The sequence below is a fragment of the Misgurnus anguillicaudatus genome, chromosome 16, assembly GCF_027580225.2.
Source record: "Misgurnus anguillicaudatus chromosome 16, ASM2758022v2, whole genome shotgun sequence".
NCBI classification, from domain to species: domain Eukaryota; kingdom Metazoa; phylum Chordata; class Actinopteri; order Cypriniformes; family Cobitidae; genus Misgurnus; species Misgurnus anguillicaudatus.
Window position 1 is genome coordinate 32,831,455 of NC_073352.2, and position 25,709 is coordinate 32,857,163.

General features: G+C 39.2%; 1 protein-coding gene and 2 non-coding genes across 7 annotated transcripts; 1 reads left to right on the forward strand and 2 right to left on the reverse strand.

Annotated features, from left to right (window-relative positions):
* Positions 1-547: 547 nt before the first annotated feature.
* On the reverse strand, positions 548-620 carry trnaa-agc (transfer RNA alanine (anticodon AGC)). The gene has a single exon. It is a non-coding gene; the product is annotated as a tRNA-Ala (tRNA).
* Positions 619-25,694, forward strand: brd8b (bromodomain containing 8b). Of its 5 annotated transcripts, XM_073854519.1 has the most exons (20): positions 619-768; positions 1,185-1,281; positions 4,174-4,243; positions 4,862-4,911; positions 5,346-5,468; positions 5,973-6,053; positions 6,281-6,345; positions 6,858-6,995; positions 7,087-7,277; positions 9,347-9,446; positions 9,724-9,849; positions 10,007-10,191; positions 10,278-10,766; positions 12,855-13,057; positions 13,181-13,273; positions 13,356-13,424; positions 13,514-13,796; positions 17,588-17,680; positions 21,538-21,582; positions 24,947-25,693. In XM_073854519.1, the coding sequence occupies exons 1-20, from the start codon at positions 750-752 to the stop codon at positions 25,004-25,006; spliced, it is 2,580 nt and encodes an 859-aa protein (XP_073710620.1). In that variant the 5' UTR covers positions 619-749; the 3' UTR covers positions 25,007-25,693. The 5 variants fall into 5 exon arrangements, with proteins under 5 accessions (XP_073710620.1, XP_073710623.1, XP_073710622.1 ...); XM_073854522.1 differs by lacking the exon at positions 9,724-9,849 and having other exon boundaries at positions 24,947-25,694; XM_073854521.1 differs by lacking the exon at positions 17,588-17,680.
* Positions 1,463-1,535, reverse strand: trnaa-agc (transfer RNA alanine (anticodon AGC)). Its single transcript has one exon. It is a non-coding gene; the product is annotated as a tRNA-Ala (tRNA).
* Positions 25,695-25,709: the final 15 nt, after the last annotated feature.

Genomic DNA, 25,709 nt, shown 5'->3' on the forward strand with positions numbered 1-25,709 from the left:
ATGCAATCCATTTGCCTCACATGCTGGACATTCCAAAATGTGTGTAGATGCAGAACCCCCGGATGCTAAGCTGAACATTTGTGAGATGGAATAAGAGCAACATGTTCCTATGTGTCCTCAAGAAGTGAGAATGCTACATCCAATATCGTCTTGGATCAAATATGTAATTTAAAACGCATAACCTTTAATAGCACTTTGTGGTAAGAATGAAATTGAAACAAAAATGAATGTAAAAAAATGAATCAAATGGCAAAAACACTGAATCAAGATTGATGCAATTGAAAACCACTACAGTGGACATGTCATAAAATTAAAAAATTATTGAAAAAAAATAGATTTTTATTGTAATGTGTTTGTTACCACCCCAACAATTAATTACAACAATTAATTTTTAAAAGAAAAAAATGTAGAACTTTTTTTCCTGGTTCCCAGGAGGATAGCAAACGATTCCACAAGTTTTAATTAAAATATTTTTGTTTCTAAATCAAGAAACTGCTATCGTGGAATTTATCTCTCAAATGTGTCCTCATGATCGTCAATAAATAATTGGAGGATGCGGGCATCGATCCCGCTACCTCTCGCATGCTAAGCGAGCGCTCTACCATCTGAGCTAATCCCCCGATGTGTAATAGGGTTGCCGGAAAGTATTTAGTGTAACACCTGCCAGCGCTCATCTAGGTGTTACATTATAACAGTACCGGCGGAAATTAGGTGAACAAACCGCGCGGCCTGTTATCACAGCGGCGAAAATGTCGACTGGAGTGGGAAGTAAGTGTTGTTTTATTTCTCTAACAAATGAACCAGAGAGTCCAAAATCAATTCAAATGTTATATTTGACTCTTTTACATTTTACCTTACGTGAATAGAGAGGCTGTCGCTTTTGATTACGCCGTGCTGAGCAGTTTGCTTGTGCTAGTCAGCTACATGATAACAAAGACGATCTGCGCTTACGTTATGAATACGTTTAATTTTAGTTTTGTACAAAATGTATTGTTTTTGTGGAGCAAACTATAAAAATTCAATTGCATAAATGCTTCATGTTGTTTTAAATACGTCCATAGATGTGTATTGTGTACTGAATGGATGGTTTCTGTTTCAACAGCATTTCCCCCTACAAACGTTCCCCCATTTTGTATGTATTTAATGCGTTAAATAATGTGGATATTATTGAACTGTCTCTACAGAACACAAGATGCTCGCTTTGGGCCCGACGGAACCCTGGTCTATTCGGGAGAAACTCTGTCTCGCCTCTTCTGTGATGAGAAGCGGAGATCAAAACTGGTAAATATATAACCTCAACAAATCACATCAATAAACCTAGAAAAATGGGCTTATGTCAGTTCACATAATTCAGAACATTAAGCCACGCGAGTGCTTGTTTCAAATTTATGTTAGGTCAAGACATAATTAAATAATTGCAGGATATTGCGTTGTGTTAAAGACTGAATAAAAATGTAATAATTGGAGGATGCGGGCATCGATCCCGCTACCTCTCGCATGCTAAGCGAGCGCTCTACCATTTGAGCTAATCCCCCTGTATGATACGTGATCCCCCACCCCCGAGATTTTTTTGGGGGGACCAGAGTAATGCCCAAATAATTTACCGCCACTGTTTTGGTGACATTACATGTTTAAAAATTGTATTAATATATGCAGTATTTCTAAATGAAAAGCATGTTGTATTGAATAATGTATATACAATAATAAATAATGCATATTTATTAATATCCCATTTTATTCCTTTATGTTATTGCTATTCACAGTTTTTTACATAATACTGTGGTATAATATAGTAATTATTAACAATACAACATAAATGATCAATACCAGTGTTTCCCATACATTGATTTATTTGTGGTGGCCCACCACAGAATCAACACTGGCCCCCACAAATAGAATTTTCATGATTCCCATTTACATTTTTATTTCACTATTTAAAACAGCTTAATTCGGCTTAAAATATAATTTGATACATAATACATATCAAATACAGATACAGACCAAAGAGCAGAAGTAAAACATATTTCAGGTGCCAACACTAGATCAAACGCAAACACGACATGATGACGTCACATATATGCTAATTAGCGGTTGACGTCATCACCACCACAGTCTCTCAAAATCTTGCGGGAAACACTGAATACTTTTGTATAATTCAAATTGTGTACAATGAAAATCAATTTATTAAAGGCAGGGTCCATGATCTCTGAAAGCCAATGTTGACATTTTAAATCACCTAAACAAGCACGCCCCTAACTTACCCCAATAGAATCTAGACCTTCTTTTGATGCCACACATGCAACCCAGGGAACAATGTTGTTTAGTAGGCATGCCCCTTACTGCTGATTGTCTACAAGTGTGTTTTTGTAGCCGGCCCGACTCCCTTTTCCAACGCGTTTTTCAGAAATCGTGCACTCCGCCTTTAAATCTTTCCCCGCCAGCGGTTTAAAAAAAAGTTGCCAGCCAGCGCCAGCATTTTTCATGATTTTTACAAAAGTTTAATGCCTTCCAGAAAATTTTCTTCTTTAAATATATAAACAAGCATATATCAAATGAAAGAACAGAACCTCTGCTTTCAAACTAAAAAAGTTTCATCCTACCTTTTATTAGTTCTCTTTTTATCACCTCCCAAATATGGGTAGGTTTCTTCAAAAACTTTTGGGACTATCTTTAAGGACTTTTGATAGAGATCAGATGCAGAGCGATCTTTAAAACATACACAAGTGCTGAGTCCCAATTCGCATACTATCCGTCCTAAATAGTATTCGAAACTAGAATTAGTACGTCCCAAATCGTAGTATGTTGAAATGAGTATCCCAAAGATACCAGGATGGTCTACTATTTCCGGTTGGAATTCGAAGTGCAGATCGATCCACACTCTAATGGCTAATATTGCCCACAACCCATTGCGTGCGGGAGGGAGGAGCTTAACTACACTGACCCTCTTGCGTATTTGTAGTAATACTGTGGCTGTACAAATGTTAACTTTATTACTCCAACAAAACAAACATGGTTACTACACTTTTACTATAGTAAAAACATGGTTAATTTTCATCTGAGTATTTTTGAGTCATATACATAAGTATAAAATTAACTATAAAATACGTAAAACAATAGTTGTACTATAAACTTTAAATATTTTGACTTTAAAATAAGTAGTTTTCGTTACACACATGGCACATGAACGTCAGAACCAGCCACCTCACAAACGACCTGCGTTTGGTTCATGACGCTCTGCTTCACTCCTCAACTTGGTAGAACACATTGTAAAATGTATTGTGAACAAAACGATGAGAAAAAAAGATGGAAATAGTAAATAAAATAATATTTGACATAAGTTATAAGAATGAATGAAATATTGTTAACAGTCCTGGTGTGCGTAGCTAGGCAACCACGTTTTCGTTCACGTTGCATGACGTCATCGAAGTACGTCCCAGAACGTGCATACTCTTTTGCTACACACTCAAAAGTATGTACATTTTCCTCACAACAACAGTACATACTTTTAGGTCGTAGTATAAGTAGGCGAATTGGGACTCAGCAATTGTTTTTCTTTTTCTCGTGAGGCGCTACTTCCGGGTTGTATAAGTTGCGGAAGTGCGCCCCCTGGTGGATAATAGCGGTATTGAGGAAAGCGGGAAATTCTCATCATTGGCAGGGAAGCGTTTTCTCTTAATTGATGAGTTATCTCGTCAATGGCGGGAAAAGAGTTAAACTTATAAAAATGTACGTCCCTGTAATGTACATTAACCAATAAACAGGTTTTTTACCATTATATAATGTAGATCTATTTAGTAATTTTATGGGGCTGAACTGATATACCGGCATATAATGGATATCAGCAGAGGGATAATTTTCCCACTGTTAAACATTGGCTGATTATTGAAAAACAGCTGGTAAACGGGCAGATTATATCCTGGCAATCAAAAGGGGCAAAAAACGCATCAAACTCATCATGTGTGATTATTTTGAATTTGGTGGCAATAACAACAAAGGATTTCACAACATAATAATAACATCTATAATAATATCTATCAGTATCAGAACATGTCATTCTAAGTTATGGAATATCGCTATTAAGACTAAAGTTTTGTTTCGGTGCATCCCTAATTTCATCAAAATAAGTTCTAATAATGGGTTACCATTGAATGTGTTTGTTGTTTATTTTATCAGGGTGTCTGTAAGCAGAGCCATCAAGCCTTTCTCAGAGTCTGGACGACCGCCGGACTGGTTCTCCCAGAAGGTAAGTTATAGTTACCATTAATAGTCATTAGTCTTGAGTGATATGCTATATAAAGGGTTCCCACGGCTTTAAATGCTTATCTTCTGTACTTGAATGTTGATTGATACCAAAATGCTTTTTTGCATAGTTGTGTTTGACACATAAAAACGTCTCGGGTTATGTAAGAGAGAAGGGAACGAGACGCTGCGTCTTCCTTGCCATACTTCCTGCAGCCCTGTAACGCCGTCTTTGGCAATATTTCAGATAGCGATATACTTCCTGGCTCCCGCGTCACCCTGTCTTTGTCATTTAAGTCTCACCATTGGTTGAATTTGATATACACATTCAGACGCACTTACCCCTGGAGACGTCCCCAAAGTGTCACCGCTGTCACACAGCACGAGTTCCCTGGAAAGGGAACTGTAACAATGTATCTTTAAAGGTAATACGATGTAACCTTGCTCTCACTTAAAATGTGTCCCCACATTTAGTCCTTGAATTTGAGGGTATTGGACCAGGAAAGTCATTAAAAGGTCCTTGAATTTGAAGTTAACTAAGGTGTGGGAACCCTGTATATAAGAGTTTTATATTAATGTCAATGATTTGCTGATTGATTTGTTATATCTGTGGCCTCTACAGCATTGTGCCTCCCAGTATTCCGAGCTGCTGGAAGCAACAGAAGCCCCAAAGTCAGTCTTTCTCTTTCTCGGATCACAATGTGTAAAGTTTAGCATACATTGGGGCAGTTTCCCAGACAGGAAATACATAGATTTATCCAGGACTAGGCCTTAGTTACATTAAGTTATTTTAGTTTTTACAAATATAACTTACAAAAAACAGTACCGGTGTGCATCTTGATATAAACTAATGGCACAGATATATGTTAAGATATGTAAGTGCAAAAGATTTTCAAATTAAGGAATCCCAAACATGCAATTTAGTCTGTAAGTAAATAGTGTAAGACCTGTCCGGGAAACTGCCCATATATGTTTTATGGAAGGCAGTAAATTGTAGAAAGACTTTATTTTATAATGAATTATACCCTGGTTTGTATTACCAAGGCAGTGTGAATCATGTCAATGCTGTATTGGTGTAAAGTTTTTGTTACTGGTGCTTTATCCAGGCGCAAACGTGGCGAGAAAGGCGAGGTGGTCGAGACCATTGAGGATGTGATTGTCCGTCGGCTAACAGCTGAGAGGATCGAGGAACTCAAGAGATTAATCAAAGACACACAGGAGAAATACAGGTACATCTCTTTATCTTTATTTCTGTGTTACACATGAAATGATAAGCTTTAAATAGCCATTTTAGCTTTTAGTTACATTTTAAAGGGACGGTTAATGCAAAAATGAAAATTCTGTCATTATTTACTCAATTTCATGTTGTTTTAACCTTGTATGAGTTTCATCAGTTGAATATAAAAGTAGATATATTTTTTTTTTAAATTACCACACAGTTGAGTGTACCCATTGACTTCCATAGTAGGAAACAAATACTATGGAAGAAATCAATGGGTGCGTTAACCTTTTGCTTACCGTCATTTATCAAAATCATTTATTTTGTGTTCAACAGAATAAAAAAACTCATACAGGTTTGAGTAAATAATGACAGAATTTTTTTTTTGGGGTGAACTACAACTTTAACTTTCCATTAAAGATTTAAAATGTTTGAGATTGTGAAAAAGGAAAGTTATATGTTCATGCGTTAACTGATGTGTCAACATATACATTTATGTAATCTATCTCTTTAGAAAACTAAAGAAAGAAGTGGATTTGATCCAAGCCGGTCATATGGACCCTAAACTAGAGGAGCTGTGGGGAGAAATAGAGCTGTGAGAAATTTCTACCCATCTTTCTCTCACTTCACCACACACGTATCACTTCATTTAAAATATCTTTCAATACAACCCAAACTGTTTCAAGCTAATTATTTTACACAGATCTCACTTTGAGGGGACATTGTGTTTATCAAGATAAATAAACCTTAGTTTAGATTGTTAATCTGCCATTATCTGTGTGTTTGTTAATATGTGATTGCGCGTGTTCTCATGCTTGTCAGAAAGAGGAAGCAGGAAGAGGAGGAGGCGGAGCAAAAGAAGAGGGCGACTGAAGCAGCCTATCAGGGTGCGGGATTTACTTTCCTATTCAGAACTTTACTACGGTCCCATCTTCGTAAATGGGAATAGACATATATCTTTAAAATCACAATTAAACAACATATTTCTTTCTAACCAACAATTAAACCTGAGATCAACTGGACCATAACTTTTGTTTTTTAAGTTCAAGTTGCACTAAAAACAGCTCGATCAATGTCTTTTTTTGCTACTGTGCATGAGCGACTCTATATGGAGCCCATCCATCAAAAAATGTGTCTATATTCATTGATGATTGGTTCTTTTAACTGGACGCCGGGACTTGCGTCACCAGATTGGCCACAAGTAATTGTAATATCAGTACCCAATGTTGTTATAGCCGTTGTCTTTGTTTAATGGTTCCACAAAACAAATTTTAGATATACAGTGCAACATTTTTTCTAATAAAATTGCTACTAGCAGTTTGCCATATTCTTTTGTTAAAAACTGTAGTGTTTATTTTATGTTGTCATTAATGTATAATACTATTTTCTCATATTTTAGTTCGCCAGGCAGCTAAAAACACACCAAAGAGAGTTTCCAGCGTAACCGTACGCTCTCCACCCGGTTCTGGTTCCCCAGGCTTGGACATCTCGCATGCGGACACATCGCAGCCAATGACGGACGAGCCCTGTGTCAGTCCCATGGTCAGAGATCCGTCATATTTTCTTAAACCGTTAAAGTTAGACCAAGTTTCGTGTCTCATGATCTCTCTGTGTTCACTGTGTTGGGTCCATGGCTCAGGGGGTGCCTACCTTTATGCCTGTATCAGAGGTCACAGGACCTAAAGAGACAACCCTGGGAGCTTTGGTGGATGACTCCCCACAAAAGAAGCACCTTAACCCAAAAGCCACACCTCCTCCTTCCCCACTGTTGTCGGAACTACTGAAAAAGGGCAGCCTCATAGCAGCCAGCTCTAGACTGGTAAGACAGAGATATATTTTTTATTATACAGACATAAGCCCTTTTTGAGTGGGGGATGAAAAGGTAATATACACCTTCATATTAATATAACTTACATTTAACACTCCACTTCTTTTTGAAAATGGGCTCATTTTCCAGCTCCTCAAAAGTTAAACATTTGATTTTTACCGTTTGGAATCCATTCAGCCGATCTCCAGGTCTGGCAGTACCACTTTTAGCATAGCTTAGCACAATCCATTGAATCTGATTAGACCATTAGCATTGCGCTCAAAAATGACCAAAAGGTTTTGATATTTAAAACTTGACTCTTCTGTAGTTACATCATGTTCTAAGACCGACAGAAAATTAAAAGTTGCGATTTTCTAGGCCGATATGGCTAGGAGCTATACTCTCATTCAGTCCCCTGCTATTAAAAGTTACCAAGGGGACTATTTTCAGGCGCTGCATAATATCATAGCGCCTCCTGCAGCCTTGTTACGGTAGCAAAGTCCTTGATTATTACACCAGAATGAGAGTATAGTTCCTAACCATATCGGCCTAGAAAATCACAACTTTTAATTTTCCGTCGGTCTTACTACACGATGTAACTACAGAATAAATAGGAAAAATATCAAAACATTTTGGTCGTTTTTTAGCGTGATGCTAATGGTCTAATCAGATTTAATGAATTATACCGCCAGACCCGGAGATCGGCTGAATGGATTCCAAACGGTAAAAATCTATTGTTTAACCCTAGAGGAGCTGGAAAATAAGCCTATTAAAAAAAAGTGAAGTATCCCTTAAAAGAAGACACTTTAAAGTTCTTCATTGAAGTGTCTGGAGGTGACAATAAATATCACAACAATTAGGTTTTAGTGGTTTAACCAACAATGGCCACTAGGTGTCAACTGCGAACTCTTGTCACAAATTAATAAATTGCTGTCACTGCATATTTATTACTGCTAAAACTATATTCTTAGACCTTTCCAAGGATATATAGTTGGTCTTGATAGATTAAAATTTGCATGCACAATATTGAAGTAAACTCAGGTGTCAAAACACATACTGTGTATGCACAAAAACGTCAAACCATTTTAAGAAACTAAACTGGAAAAACATGTGATGACGAACGCACAACCACAATGAAACCACCGCACATTTTATTATGTAAATATATGCGGTATGCGAGTCTGAAACATGTGCATCATCTCTCATTTCATAGACCCTTTTACAGCCCACGTGTTCAAATAGTTGCGCACGCATTTTGGCCTCGAAAGTTGTGTTGAGAAAGTTTATCAAAATGGTTTCCCAGAATCAAAATGTCCGGTTATTCCCTGTGTAGTGTAGGATAATATCATAAAAATTCTAGACTTTTTAAGCACACATGCTAAACTGTTCGCTTTTAATGCTTATATCTTCTGTATGTGAATGTTGATTCATACCTAAATGCTTTTTTGCATAGTTGTGTTTGACACATCAAAACGTCTCGGGTTATCTATGTAACTGTTGTTCCCTGAGAAGGGAACGAGACGCTGCGTCTTCCTTCCCATACTTCCTGCGTCCCTGTAAAGCCGTCTTTGGAAATATTTCAGATAGAGATATACTTCCTGGCTCCCGCGTCACCCTGTCTTTGTCGTCAAGCCTCACCATTGGTTGAATTTGATATACACATTCAGATGCACTTACCCCTAGAGGCGCCCCCAAAGTGTCACCGCAGTGACACAGCACGAGTTCCCTCGAAAGGGAACTGTTACAATGTATCTTAAAAGGTAACACAACGTAACCTTGCTCTCACTTGAAATGTGTCCCCACATTTAGTCCTTGAATTTGAGGGTATTGGAACTGGAAAGTCCTTGAAAGATCCTTGAATTTGAAGTTTACTAAGGTGTGGGAACCCTGCATACATCCGTTGCCAAAATGCACGCACATGCATTGCTACGTCATCATTGTGTACAGTAAAAGGGTCTATTGGCAGAGAGGTTAGCCAATTAATAACATGATTGAGGTGATGTAGAAGACTTCATAATAAAATATATAATTGTTTGGACACAATAAGGTGCTGTATTACTCTTTGTGGATTTGTCGTTCAGGTAGTTGAAGGAGACGTGGTCGCGGGTTTGAGTAACGGTTCGCATGGAGTTGAGCTTCACACAGCTGCTGCGCTGCCGACCAGTCAGGACATCGCAGCCGGTAAACACGCATACACTAACAGATATTTGTCTTTGTTTTAAATGTGCCTTTTAGATGTTTACAGGTTTTAGTAAAGTCTACCAAACATTTTTTTACATTAGTGGACAAATTGTATTTTAGTTATGCATTTTATGTCACTTTGTTTTTCGTAGCATTGTTCCGTTGCATTTTTTTGCTGTGTCCTGCATGCCGTGTATTTTTTTTTAGTATTGTGTAAGTAGATCTGTGCTTCAGTGTTCAGTGTTTGTATTGCTACATGTGTGTATCTCTGTGTCAGATGTTCCTACATTATCTCGTCTGTTGGAGAGCTCCATCCCAGCGCAGCAGCCTGTCAGTGCTGAACCCCCTAAGCCCCCTACGGTTGTCCCACCAGCTCCAGACCACCTCTCTGTGCCCAATGCAGGTCTTTATCTCTGATTTCCTCTGTTGTCGTTCAGGCAGCCGTTTCTTGTTTGTGTCATGCACACCCTATTAGGGCTTCTTTTTAGAGCGCTTCAAGAAGGAAATTAGCTTGATGAAGAGCATGGTGAAGGTTAAAAGCTGCATATGTGTGTATGTAGGGGCAGCAGCCGTCGCTGAAGGGTCTGGGGTGGAGGCTGTAATGGATAGCTCGTCCACGCCAGCGGAAGTCGAGGAGAAAGAGACGGAGCTGGTGGAGGAGGACACGGTGGTGTCTGTGTCATACATGGGTCATGAACTGGACCTAGAGACGGTTGGAGACATCATCGCTATAATTGAGGAGAAGGTAGAGGCACATTATTCAAATAATTATGATGCATGACGAAAGTTTCTCCAAAAAAATGTGGTAAATATTTAAAGTGTCTGTTACAGGTGGATGACCCTGTGGAGGCCCTGGATGCCGCTGCGGTGGAAGCTGCTCTATCTCTTTGTGAAGACCCAGCGGTCGGGGGACATCTCTCCAGCCCTTGGGAGTCCCAGACTTTTAAAGCAGGTGAACCAGAGCCAGACGTCCAGCAGAATGCCGTCCCAGTGGACCCACCGAGTGACTCGGACCCTGTGGGTGTGCAAGGAGAAATGGAGGTTCTGGTTGAGGAAACCGAAAAACCAGAGGTGGCCAACGGGGTGACGGGGGACTCCGTGGTGACAGCTACCCCTGATGTTGAGCAGAGCCAGGACTCTGAGGTTAAGATGGAGGCGGAGAGGGAAGGAGAAGGGGACGTTGGGATGGAGGAGGCACCAGAGGAGAACAGAACCCCGAGTCCAACTGTGAAGTGTGAGGGGGAAGATTGGGTTCAGCCGGAGACTGCGACGCCCTGTTTGGACTCTGAGGACAGCTCGGGATCGGCGAAAGATGCAAAGGTATTGGTGATAACAGCAGCAGTAAGTCACCAAGCTTAAATAATTCACCCAAAACTGAACTCCTATAGAAGAATGTCCAACGGTTAGTGTTACCGCATCATTTTTTTAATTACCGTTTAACCGTGCCAAACCCCTGTCCAGCATTAACCAATTTAAGCAATAACGAGAGACAAACACATTAATTCACGTCTGTGCTCATGTGTTTGTAAAGACAGTGCTTCATTGACTGAATTTAAATCCCCAAAATTTTCACATTTAGGGAATCTAGTTGAACTGACACATGTTTACTTAATATTTCTTTAGACAGATTGCTGTGAGCGCAGGTGTTGAACTGTAGAACTTTCGTTTTTGTATGAACTATATTTTATTTATTTTTATTTTTTTGCATTGTTAAAATGTCTGATTTGTTTTATGCAACAGTACAATATGGCTGTTCTTTTTTTAGAAGTTGTTTGTGATGCATTATTTTCCCTGAAATAGAAACATACTCACCTAAAGGATTATTAGGAACACCATACTAATATTGTGTTTAACCCCCTTTCACCTTCAGAACTGTCTTAATTCTACGTGACATTGATTCAACAAGGTGCTGAAAGCATTCTTTAGAAATGTTGGCACATATTGATATGATAGCAACTTGCAGTTGATGGAGATTTGTGAGATGCACTTTCAGGGCACAAAGCTCCCGTTCCACCACATCCCAAAGATGCTCTATTGGGTTGAGATCTGGTGACTGTGGGGGCCATTTTAGTACAGTGAACTCATTGTCATGTTCAATAAACCAATTTGAAATGATTCAAGCTTTGTGACATGGTGCATTATCCTGCTGGAAGTAGCCATCAGAGGATCAGTACATGGTGGTCATAAAGGGGTGGACATGGTTAGAAACAATGCTCAGGTAGGCCGTGGCATTTAAACGATGCCCAATTGGCACTAAGGGGCCTAAAGTGTGCCAAGAAAACATCCCCCAAACCATTATAACACCACCACCAGCCTGCACAGTGGTAACAAGTCATGATGAATCCATGTTCTCATTCTGTTTATGCCAAATTCTGACTCTACCATCTGAATGTCTCAACAGAAATTGAGACTCATCAGACCAGGAAAAATTTTTCCAGTCTTCAACTGTTCAATTTTGGTAAGCTGGTGCAAATTGTAGCCACTTTTTCCTATTTGTAGTGGAGATAAGTGGTACCAGTTGGGGTCTTCTGCTGTTGTAGCCCATCCACCTCAAGGTTGTGCGTGTTGTGGCTTCACAAATGCTTTGCTGCATACCCCAGTTGTAACGAGTGGTTATTTCAGTCAAAGTTGCTCTTCTATCATCTTGAATCAGTCGGTCCATTCTCCTCTGACCTCTAGCATCAACAAGGCATTTTCGCCCACAGGACTGCCGCATACTGGATGTTTTTCTCTTTTCAAACCATTCTTTGGAAACCCTAGAAATGGTTGAGTTTGAAAATCCCAGTAACTGAGCAGATTGTAAAATACTCAGACCGGCCCGTCTGGCACCAACAACCATGCCACGCTCAAAATTGCTTAAATCACCTTTCTTTCCCATTCTGACATTCAGTTTAGAGTTCAGGAGATTGTCTTGACCAGGACCACACCCCTACATGCATTGAAGTAACTGCCATGTGATTGGTTGATTAGATAATTGCATTAATGAGAAATTGAACAGGTGTTCCTAATAATCCTTTAGGTGAGTGTATGTTGGTTATATAATTTTTATAATACAATTGAAAGCGCCCTGAAATAAATCGCAACATCTTATCGGATAGCGCCTGGTGCACCATGCTATTGCATATAGCGTCATTCTTCAATATCACACAGCCCTATTAGGCAACATGTTAGTCTAAATTTACAACAGTCAATTTTAAGAATTATTAAATATAAATTTTACAGTATAATTTTACGAGTAGTATATTTTACTCTTGTTGCACTATTTTCAGTAGCTGCATTTCCATTACCCTTTAAATTGCGCGAATTGAAAATATCAACCCCCACACTGTGAAACACATTATGTAAATGAATCATCATCTGTAGTTTCTGTATGATTGATGTCTTGCTCTGTTTTTTGACACGCTGTAGGAGGTGAAGGAAGAGGATGGAGGCAGTGAAGTGGATGTGGATGAAGGGATGGAGATGAAGGATTGTGGAGATGGGGATGGAGAGGGGCCGTATCTCTCCGAGGTGGATCCTCCAGCCAGTGAGAGTGAGGATGGATATGGCAGTCACTCTCAGCGATACACGACAGCGGACTCTACGGCCAGCAGTCCTGCATCATCGCAGTTGTGAGTGCACCTCATGTGACCACTTATGATCGGATTTTAGATGTTGATATCAAGTTTTATGTACGCAGCCATTTGGTCTCTTGTAAAGTTTTATCAAGACTTTCATTCTCTCTTCAATCTCAGTTCCATGTGCAGTGAAGACCAAGAAGCCCTGCAAGCTCAGAAGATCTGGAAGAAGGCCATCATGCTGGTGTGGCGTGCAGCGGCCAATCACAGGTAAGCGTGCTATTCATACTGGTGTTATATACCTTAGCATGTGTTTGTGTGTGTGTTTTAATCTTTATGTGTATGCACGCAGGTATGCGAGTGTATTTCTGCAGCCGGTCTCGGATGACATCGCGCCCGGTTACCACAGCATCGTACATAGGTACCCGGCTGAGGCTGCGTCAAAGATGATATTAATAATTTTGTGTGTCTGTTTCATAATGTATCTTCTCATCCTGTAATCTCTCACAGACCTATGGATCTGTCAGCTATCAAAAAGAACATAGAGTCGGGACAGATCCGTACGACGGCGGAGTTTCAGCGCGACATCATGCTGATGTTTCAGAACGCCGTGATGTACAACAGCTCGGATCACGACGTGTACCACATGGCCCTGGAAATGCAGAGAGATGTCCTGGAGCAGATCCAGCAGTTCTTAGCCACGCAGTTGATCATGCAGACGTCTGAATCGGGCATCGGCACCAAGAGTCTGCGCGGGAGAGAGGCTAACCGCAAGCAAGACCCGAACGAGAAGGTTAGAGATTCACACGTACAGTCACACACCCATGCTGACATGCACGTATACCCGGCGCTATCGAATGGACCAGAGACCCTGGTGAGCAGGTTTGGGGGTACATGAATATCATAATACACAATACATGCACGCCGTCAAAGCACAGACGTGGCTCCGAACAAGTTACAAAATATCAAAGAATCAGGACGGCTTCAGAAGACCCTTTGTAAGTTAATTGAAGAGTAAATGTAGGTTTAAAGAAAGATATAGGATCTAGAAACATTAAGATGTGGGCTTAGATTTTTCACAGCTTTCATACAAACACATCAAAGGCTCTGTATACACCTGGAATTAAAATTTGGGTTTTGATTGGATTAAAGAAATATTCCACTTTCATAAAAAAATATTCTGATTATTTGCTCACCCACATGTCATCCAAGTTGTTTATGTCTTTCTTTCGAAGAAAAGTCTGGGTCTTATTTCATCCTTGGATCAAAAAACAATTTTCCCCAAATTCTCACTACCACAATGGGAAAATAATTTTATTCACATTACTGTAATACAGTTAATAATATTATCCTGTGCGAACATGATAGTTTATGACTATAACAGATAACTATGAATAATGTTGTTACAAACCTGTATACATTTCTTTGTTCTGATGAACACACAGATAATTTGAGGAATGTAACCAAACTGATTTTTTTAACAGAAGCCCCATTGACTTCTACAGTAGGAAAAAGAATACTATGGAAGTTAGTATGGAAGCAGATGGTGCTTATAATCTGCTCGGTTACAAACATTTTCAGGGTTTCCTGCAGAAAATTAGTTAGTTAAGGCGGTAGGGTTGGGCGGGGGGTGGGTCCGGGATGGGGGGGCGTGGTAATAAAAGGGGCGGGGCGTACGCGTCATGATGAATATATGATGCAATTTTTTTTATTTAAAACACTTAAATAAAACTTAATTTGGAAGAAACTATGACAGAAAATGAGCACCTACTAGATTATTAATTAATTAAATGTTTTACCTCTAACGAAAATAGCTGCGTGATAAAGTGAAACTAAAGGGTTAATAAACACAAACTAAAGCAGATGTTGTAAAACGTCTGGCGAACGATGATAGATATCGCAACAATGGTAAAAACTGATTATTTCCCACTATTAATTACTTTATCTTAAAGGAGTGTAACTACTGTAGCATGTAAATAATGCACATAAATAACGTGAGCAAGAGCACTCAACAATTACATCTTATCAACAGGTTGCTCAAACAACAAATTCATCAGCTAACTTACTTAAAAATTGCAAGAACTATAGACTAATACAGTAACAGGCTGAAATAAACACAAAACATAAATCCACCTACAGTTCTCATGGATACGCGTTTTATCAACGGGCTATCCTCCAGACAGTGATGGACCACGTCTTTATCTCATTTCAGCCGTGTGGCGCGCGTGCACGCTCGCAGTGTGAAGTGTGTCCACGCTATTCTCAAAGATGTTTTATCAACTAGCTAGTTATCCTCCAGACAGTGACGGTCCAGACCACGTCTTTCTCATTTCGGCCGTGTGGCGCGCATGCCCGCTCGCGGTGTGAAGAGCGTCCACGCTGTTCTTTGAGATGCACTTGACGGACTTTTTTGCTGCGAATTTTTTTAACAACCTAGTTAAGGCGTTAGGGTTTCCCAGCTTAGGCGGCCGCCTTAACTGAAATATGCTGCGGGAAACCCTGCATTCCCTCAAAATATCTTCCTTTGTGGTTTTCAGAACAAATAAAATATTACAATAAATGATGACATAATTTTTTTATTTTGAGGTGAACTATCCCTTTAAGAAAAACAGTATTTTCCCATTAAAGGAATGGTCTACCCTTTTGCCAGATTGGGCTATGGTATTACTAGGGTTGGGCATTTTCCAGTAATTTACTATTCGAATATTTAAGCTCATAAAGAACGAATATTCGTTTATTTAAATTATGTTAATTAAGACATGCGTCTTTTGTATTTTTCATTTTGTCATAATTTCACAGAAGGCTTATAATTAGGAAATATCCACAACAAGCTAAACTTATATTCTGTATGTGTATGTATGTATTTTTAAGTTGAAAACATTGTAAAAAATATATATATATTTTAAATTCTTCTTAAAAATATCCTACAGAAAAAAAGGTGTTAAAACCCCATGCGGAGCGAAGTCTGAGTCAGTCAAATACTTAGTTTCAAGTCGGTCGTTAGTATGAATTCATTACTGTTTGATCTTACATACATTATATTATACACTAATCCCAAATCTAAGCGAAGTTTGAGGACTTGCGAAGTTTAAAGTTTGAGGACTTGACAAATAGGCTATCATCATTTAAACCCTTAAACAGACTCCAAATAAGAGCCCGGAGCAAACGAAAAAACACATCTACATAACCGACTGCTCAGTCGCCATATAAATATCTTCTCAGTTTAGTTTGACATGTATTTGTGAATAAAGAAAACCTACCTGCTTCGGTGAAAGCCCGTTCTTCTGACTAGATAATGCCGGTGCTGCGGAGAAAACTCTTCCTCGTGATGATGGTTATCCAATAAAAACAACAGACGGATTGAACAAGATTGAATATCTGTATTTAAAATTATTTTACAAATAACGTAAGCTGGCTCGATAGATTATTGTTGACTATGCAAAGTTACTAACGTTAGCTTAATTTAACAACATTTCACAAAGACGGAGCTTTGCTTTAAACTGCCATGTGCAGTTATCCGGTTCATTTTTGAAAGAGCACCGCATATAATAAATGTTTTCCGTTTCATTTCGTTCTCCGTGTCTGTCTTGTTAGTAACAAAATAAAGTAGACTTATAACAGAAAGCTTACAAATCTCTCATGATGTGTTGATGCGGGCGGCGGAGAAGCACGTTTAATAACACGTGAGCCCTCACTGAGCCAGTGGCCAAATACGGTGCGGCCAAACCCGGAGATAAATGGAAAAACTTAAATTCGTCTGCAATCTGCATTGCCAAACAATCAGAAAAACATACGAATTAATGTTCATGTATATCTTACATTTAAGTATGCAAAAGACAGTATAGATGAAGTGAAAAAGCATTAAATAAGTTGTAACCCTTTGGTGGCACAGTAAAAACAAATAAACATTCGAATAGCATTTTTTAAATTCGAATTATTATTGCCGATCGAATATTCGAATATCCGTGCCCATCCCTAGTTATTACCTCAACTTAGACGAGTTGGTGCGTATCTGTCTTTTTTCGGTGCGTGCACTGTGCAGCGCATTGTGAATGTGTTATCATTTGGCCTGGACCCATTCATTCCTATGGTACCAACCAGGGAAGCCACCAAACACTTCCGTGTTTTCCCTATTTAAAGACTGTTACATGAGGAGTTATACCAGTAAGTATGGTGCCACAAAATAAAACTTTTTTTTGGTACCATAGGAATGAATGGGGCTGGGCTGGGTGCTGGCACATTCGCGGCGTGCTGTGCAGTGCACGCATTGAGGGAAGATGGATATGTATTGATTCGTCTAGGTTGAGGTAATAACATAGTTTAATATGGCAAAAGGGTAGACTATCCCTTTAAAGCAATGAGAATGAGGGATGTCATGGTTAATTTTCTTTTAGAAAAATGTTTATTTATTTTGGTTTTTGGGTGAAATGTGGCACAGACGCGTACATACGGCCCTTTAAAACACATACCAACACTACAGGAAGAAAACTCAACCCCAAAACCAGATTACACACACGTATTCAAAGTGACCTCTAAAGTCCCTGACAGTAGGGTTAGCGTACTAACACACAGTCTCGTATATAGACCCTGAGTCCTGCACACAAAGACCCTCATTTAGACCAAGAGTCACCAGCAAGAAGAAAAAGGAACAACTCCAAACAAGACACAAATGAGAAGGTCAGTGATGTACACACACAAACACCACACACTGAGAGGTGAACATCCAGGGGTGTCGCAGGTGAGACGCACAAACACTCAATGATTTTAACACGGGTTTGCACTTGTTACATCTGCACATTTTCTGTAACACTGTGTAGTGACCCTGCCTGTGAAAACCCAGATAATAAATAATATTTTGTGATAATACATTATGTAAAAACAATTGACTGTAAAAGATTAAAAATCATAAACTTGGATTCTCCTTAACTTTAATGATCTAGATTCACAGACAGGGCCACAAATGTCTTTACCTTCACAGAAAATTGTAATGTTTCTTGGAAGTGGTTATAAATCTTACTGGGAAACTGCTCAAAAGTGTTTGATTATCGTGTGCATGTAAACCTTTTAAGAAAGTAGTGGGTTCTTGAATCTGTGTGATTTTTGAAACGCACACCAGACCAAAGTTAAGCCATAGTCATGTAGTCCCATTGTTTTGCTTTGTGTTTGCATGCTTTTGTTCAGTGGTGAGAAGTGATTTTTTTCACACCGTCTTGATCATTCAAATGACTGGATGGTATTTTCATCATCATACTTATCATTTGAGTTTATGCTGGAGTACTGCAGTCGCTTAAAAGACACAAACATAAACACTTCATCCGCTCATCCGCCTATAACTCGATCCATCCCACAATCCGCCTATAACTCGATCCATCCCACAATCCGCCTATAACTCGATCCATCCCACAATCTCATCTTTACTCTTTGTTGCTTCTCTTTGTTCTAACCCCTCTCTCTCTCATCTGTGTGTATCTGTATTTACAAAATGTTTTTCTAAACTAATGTGTGTTTTTTTGTAGTATAGCAATGATCTGATGTTGGGTTTGGCATTTTTTATGGTTATTTAAAATATATGCCTTTTTCACAAGTCTCAGGTGTGCCTAGAATGTGTCTGTTAAGTTTCAGCTCAAATACCCAACAGATCATTTCCAATAGCATGTCCAAAATGCCCCTATGTGGGTCCCTAAAAGCTGTGTTTTCATGTGTTTACCTTTTAAATGCAAATAAGCTACAGCTCCTTAGTCCCTTACCAAAAGAATGTGAGCGCCTATGGTTAAAAATAGATCTGATTCATGAAAATACAGTCTGAGGCAAAAGTATTTTTAGCTAAATTAGTGCTAAAACGTGCTAACAAACACATTTAGTAAAGCATTTGTATAAAATCGACCATTTAGTCAGTGGCTGTGGGTGAGGCTTTATCAGTGTGACGTCACATTAACAAGAGAATCAAAACGGCATGTCTAATGAGACTGCTTTGGTTTATTGGGGATTAAAAAGAAGGAGAGGGTGTTTTTTTTTCATTGTAAGGTTGCTGTGTTCCCATACTGCCAATGCGCGTTTATGTCCAAAGTGGATTTTGCATAATATGCCTTTAAAGCATAATATAACCCTTTAAAGGTTACCTAATATGAGAAATTCACTTTTATATGTTGTTTGAACGCAATTGTGTGTTGCTTGTGTGTGTACACAACCACCCTATAATGAAATATCAGCCCTAAAGCCTTCACAGTCTCATAGGACAAGCTCTTGGCATTTTCTGAACAAACTGACATCACTTTTGTGTAGGCCCCGCCCACAACTGTCTACAGACTACAGTTAGGTCATTCATTTTTTGTAAATCTTTTTTACATAATTTGTTACCACACGTTTATTATGAACAATGAGGTAAGGTGACTTGTCTAATTAAAGGGCTGAGTCGAAATACTGTGTTTTGAGTCGGTTGGTAGTAGTGATGCGCGATAATTTGCATGTGATTGTCATTGCGCATCTCGTTGGTGAAGCCGGTTCCTTGATTGGTAGTGGATCGCCATCAGCTGCTGTTCGGATGGATCGGCATTTACTACACAAAGCTGTAGTTCACCGACAATCGGGGCAATTTTGCATTCATTATTGTGGACATATCACCTGCGATATGGCCCAACTTGTCGGTGAACTACGGCGTTGTGTGGTAGATGCTGCTCCATTTGGGTGGCGGCTGATGGCGATTTGCTACTAGTCGGGGAACCGGATTTACCTACGAGATGCGCATGATATCGCATGCAAATGATTGTGCATCCCTAGTCGGTAGTATGATTTGAATACTGTACAATTTAGCGAAGTTTGAGGACTTGACATAAAGTATGCTATCGTCATGTTAACTCTTTTGCCACATAAGAGAAAACGCTTCCCCGCCAATAACGAGATTTTCTGTCTTTCCGCAATACCGCTATTATCCACCAGGTGGCGCACTTCCGCAACTTATACAACCCGGAAGTAGCGCCTCACGTGAAAGAGAATGAACTCCGTGTATGTTTTAAAGATCGCTCTGCATCTGATCTCTTTCAAAAGTCCTTCGCAAAAATGGAATTATCTCTGCTTTTTGCTCAAAATTGGGTGTTTTTGAAGAAACCTACCCATGTTTGAGAGGTGATTACAAGAGAACTAATGAAGGTAGGATGAAACGTTTTTTTTGAAAATCATGAAAAATGCTGGTGCTGGCTGGCAACTTTTTTTTGAAAACGCTGGTGGGGAAAGAGTTAACAGACTCAAAACACCAAGTATTTCGTGAGAGCCTAATTAAAGCGCTGTATTTTTTCAGATTAGCAAATTGGGAGGGAAGCAGTAGCTCATTTGCATTTAATTCTTTCCCCGCCATTGACGAATTATTTCGTCAATTAAAAGAAAACGTTTCCCTGCTAATGACGAGTTTTTCCGGCAATCCATATATTATCCACCAGGTGGTGCTCTAACACAACTTATAAGACACTAAAGCATTCACTCAAAACGCTTAAAACTCTGTGTATGTTTTTGATCATTGTTCTGTATCAAGTCCTTCACAAAAATGCAATTATCTCAACTTTTTGTTTAAAATTTGGTAATGTTTATATTTAAAGGTTCTCTAAGCGAATCTGTGTGTTGATTTTTGAAATGTGTTTTCAAACAAACTGAGCGTAGTTAACTCCTCCCCCTCCCTTCCGTGCTTTCATGAACGCGCCCAAACCCAACCCCCAAATCCTTCTTGGCGTTTATTGGTTAGAACACTTTGTTATGGTTTCTGGTGTAGGTTTGGCCAGTTTGTTATTATTGCAGTTTGTGGAGGCTGGGCTGTCTACAGAGATCGCGTTTTTTTACAGTTTGATCAGCGGACAGGAAGCAAGCAGATAGTGAGGAGATGTTTGCTGTATGTAACAAAAAATGTTTTATGGTCTAAAACGCGTGAATTCGCTTAGAGAACCTTTAAAGAAGAACATTTTTTGAATGGCATTAAACTTGAAAATCGTAGAATACTTGAAAATCATAGAAAATGCCGGACTGGCTGGTAAAAAAAAACATTAAAAAAAAGAGTTAAAGAGACAAACACAAAAACAGTACTTTTTCCTGCAGTGCACACCCAAAAACGGGCATTTTCAATGTGATATAAGAAATTGTATATAAGGCATTTGGATCTGAAACTTCACAGGCACAACCTGAGACTCATATTACACCTTGAAAATTGCCAAATTAGGTGACCTTTAAAGTTATGGCAAAATTAACTTTGTCACATATCGCCCAAACCTAATCTAGTGTGTTTCATCTCATGATCAGAAATAATTTGGTTTGATTATTGTATCTGTCGGCTCTGCTGTGTTGTTTTGTTAATAACACCTATACAGTGTGTTCAGCTGTACATTGCTCTCTTTCTTTCTCTCGCTCTCTTTCTCTCCCTCTCTCTCTCTCTCTCTCTCTCTCTCTCTCTCTCTCTCTCTCTCTCTCTCTTTACCTGTCAGTTTTCATAGGTTTTTATCTAGCCAACTTATGTGTAGGTCTCTCTTTTTCTCACTTTGCTGTTTGTCCTACAGGACAGCCTCTCCATGGCATCTCCTGCTTTTCTTCTCTCTCTTTTTGTAAGTATCCAGGCTGAAGATCTTCCCCCTTCCTCTCTTATCTAATTCAAACACACACAATTACACTCAAACACTCTGATTGGTCAGAGCTGATTGCTCCATGACTCCAGCATTGGTTTGATTATAAGCACATTCAGGTTCGTATGCCAAAATTCTGATTATTTTAGCAGGTACTTTAAACTGATTTGAACAAATGACATGTTAAAGTCCCCCTGTTGTAAAAATCATGTTTTTATTGTTGTTTATATGTGGTGTTTTTAATATGCTTCAATACAAACCGTGTGCAAATTCATCATTGAACATCATTGCCTTGAGTATTTTCTCCATAAAAGTGGAGTTCTCCAGAGAGAGACTAAAAACTGGTTTTAAATCGCTCTGTTTCCTACTTAACAAACATGCAACCACAAAAACAACACACTTTAACGAGTGGATCATTAGTTTGAGTCATAGACACAACGCTATTGTGTATGCACAACAATCGTACATATTTTATGATTTGACTAATTCGTATTAATTCATACAATTTGTAAGTTTTTGCACGATTTGCCTTGACCCCTCTGACATTTGGGTTAGGGGTTGGGTTTCGTCATTGTTGTTTTCATGAGAATCGTACATTTTTGCACGCTTAACTTTATATGAATTCATACGAATTCGCCAACTCGTAAAATATGTACGAATTCTTGTGAGATCAGGCTGGTATGGATGCATAGCTGCACTACTGCTTCAGCTCTACTTCGGTGATGCTCATATGTGAAGTGTGAATGCTCTAACATGTAAACATCACCTGCATAGACGTATGCATTGTGAAACCGGATTAAGCTATATCTCTGAAACTTCAAAATGTAGCATCTATGTACAAATATATCTAGGTCCGTGCTGGTGTGATTGAGTGGAGGCAAAGGCTAAGTTGCTTATTCATATCTGTAAACAGTGAAAGTTCAACTTTAACAAAAATCAACTTTAAAAAGTGAAATATTTAAGTTTAAAAACTCTTTTTAAAGTTAGTCCAACTTTTCACGTTTTATAGTTTATTGTGTGATTGGGTAGAAGCGGGAGCTAATTCTCATATTCTTGGATCGGGTCAGGATACTTTTGGCGGCTTTTACACTGGGTACAGTATGTAGTTCCCGATACTTTTAGTACCACCTCGGTTGGGGTTCCAAGCGAGCTGAGCTGATACTAAAATGTTAGGTGAAAACACTGTAGATCACCGATTGGTCTAATAATAGTGCTTTTCCATTGCATAGTTCCCCACGGTTTGATTTAGTTTGGGTCGGGTCAGCTTACTTTTGGGAGCTTTTCCACTGGGTGGGGTACGTAGTACCTGATACTTTTTTTCGTAACACCTCGGTTGGGGTTCCAAGCGACCCGAGCTGATACCAAACGTGACGTGAAAACACTGTAGATCACGGATTGGTCTGAGAGAATCGTCACTACCAGTGTCATCGCTATAATGTAAAAGATTAGCTTCATGCTAGCTTGCTCTGTCTCGAGTAAACCTGTTGTCATCTGTGCTCTGCTATAAGTTCCCAAACTCCCTTTTAGCAATGAAAAACATCCACAGGTTGACAATTAGGAACACCATAACAGTTTTTTCGAGAATTACAGTTTGTGGTGGCACATTCACGACGCGCACGTCCGCATATATGCTTAAATGCAACTTAAATGAGGCTCAGCAAAACGCCGTCGACTGACACCACAGGTGTTTGTACAGAAACTGTCATGTGAGACAGAGGTAGTAATAAACGCGGTGTGCAAACATCTATTTGTGGTTGCCAATTTAAATTTTGTGGCAGACTGAGAAATAAATAAATGTATGGGAATGTACAACGACGTTCTCACTTGTATGATGTCACAGCAGTAGGCAGCGCAAATATAGAGACAGAGCGCAGCGCGTCATAACCTGAAAACCACGCCCACCGGGGGGAAACAATCCAACAGTCTCCATTGACTTTGTATTGCGAGAGGCCGCCTCCTTGTCATTTCTGGCTTATAACAAAAACAGAATAATGCCTAAAAGCTGCCGTGTGACGGTGTGTACAGCTGACAGGCCAGGGAACCCAGAAATAAGTTTTTATAGGCTGTCGAGCCGTAAAACCCAGTCTTTAAGGAGGAAAAAGTGGATCGCCGACTACGTTTCCCCCTAGTGGACGCAGTTCTACTAATAGAAGTACTATGAAAAGTTGCCTGTTTCCAGTTTGTGTCTTTAAACGCTCGTATTTTGGGGTCGACAGCTTATAAAAACGTATTTACAGATTAAACTTAAAAACAGAATAATACTTAAAACCTGCTGTGTGATAAGGTAACAAGCCAAAAAACACAGAAATACGTTTTTATAAGCTGTCGACCTCAAAAAACGAGCGTTTAAAGACACAAAACTGGAAACAGGCAACTTTTCATAGTACTTCTATTAGTAAAACTGCGTCCACTAGGGGGAAACGTAGTCGGCGATCCACTTTATTCTCCTTAAAGGCTGGGTTTTACGGCTCGACAGCTTATAAAAACTTATTTCTGGGTTCTTTGGCTTGTTAGCTGTACATATTGTCACACGGCAGCTTTTAGGCATTATTCTGTTTTTTTGTTATAAGCCAGAAATGACAAGGAGGCGGCTTCTCGCAACACAAAGTCAATAGAGACGGTTGGATTGTTTCCCCCCCGGTGGGCGTGGTTTTCAAATTTGCATAACTGTGCTCTGTCTCTATAACGTCACGCCTATAATCCCTCCCACTACGAAGTGTTACTAAACTCAATGGACAAGCTAACCAAGCCGAAGTGAGGTGAGGTGAGCTGACCTGACCCAAACCAAACCGTGGCCAACCATGCAATGGAAAAGTGCCACTATTGAGTAGAGGCGGAGACTAATTTGCATATTCATGGACCACATATACAAAATAAGGAAAGGGTGTAAAGTTACATTCAAGCATTTTTAATCCATGATGAAATTACTGTCACAGGAAAAACTTTGGCATATGCTATTATGATGCTTCAAAGTGAGTTTTAAGGAATAAAATTAGCGACTACAGTGGGACTTTAAAAGATTTTTATTGATCTCAAAGAGAATCAAGCGCGATGAAAGAAATTTCCACCTCGCTGACCTTACTTCACAACTAACAAAAACAAATAACAGATCCTTTACTGTTATTGTGCTAACTTCTCTTTTCTAGTTCAAATTTTTGAGCATTTTTTGTAATGTTACTATCTTCCTGTAATGAATCGCTTAGCTCGTAATAGCAAGCACATAACTGCGCTCACGTTTCAGGTAATAGCCAGTTAGTTTTCAGCACTGACGGTCTGGTGTGTTAGGGAAGTAGATGATATACTGCGTTTTGATGTTTTTTTCTTTCCTGCTCTTCTGCTCTTTCAGGACGGAGGCACCAGAGGGCGACGCAGTGCCATTGAGGCAGATATGAAGATGAAAAAGTGAACTAGAATTTCACTTCGGCTATCCCAGAAAGTAAAACGGGTGTCCTGTTTCTTTAAGACATTCTGGCTAAGTTTAGCTCGATTCAGCAAATGCAGCTGTCTTTAAAGGTCCAGTCTAGATAACCAGATGTAAGGGATTTCCTCCTACATGACAGGAGATTTAAGGGCTTGACCCCCCGGTCAAACCTTGACGTTCACAGAAAAACCTGTTTTTGTTCATTTCTAGTCCATGCATAGACCTGAAAAACAGGACCGGTGTAAGACCAACATGATGGTTCAAAGTCTGAGAAATTCATTTCAGCTTGGAGGAGTTATCGCATTAATGTTTATGTGGAATGTATTACCATCATGATGGTTAGAAATCAGAATGTCAATCTTTCACAAGCCATCGTTTAAGACAAAGTTGTCGCCTTATTAAAACACTTTGTAATGTGTTAGTAGCTAATAAACACAGCTAAAAGCAATAGAAATGAAAACTGTAATCTATAGAGGTGAGGTTGAAATGGACCTCTTTCGTTTTCTGTCTGGAAAAATATGAATACTGAATATTGGATTCGACTTTAAAGGGCCTCTGTATTATATTTTGTTTTTGTTTCCAAAGCTACACGTGAAAATTAGGCAATTGTGTGTTTAGGAAGAACATATAGTTTTGTACAGAGGCTTTGTGTACAGTGTTTTTGTATAATGTGTTGTGAAATGTTTTA

Bases quoted from the DNA above. Each gene is read 5' to 3' on its own strand.
- brd8b (XM_073854519.1), top strand. The intron at 4,244-4,861 runs GTAAGTTATAGT...TGGCCTCTACAG, and splicing joins CGGACTGGTTCTCCCAGAAG to CATTGTGCCTCCCAGTATTC. The intron at 6,996-7,086 runs CCATGGTCAGAG...ACTGTGTTGGGT, and splicing joins GGACGAGCCCTGTGTCAGTC to CCATGGCTCAGGGGGTGCCT.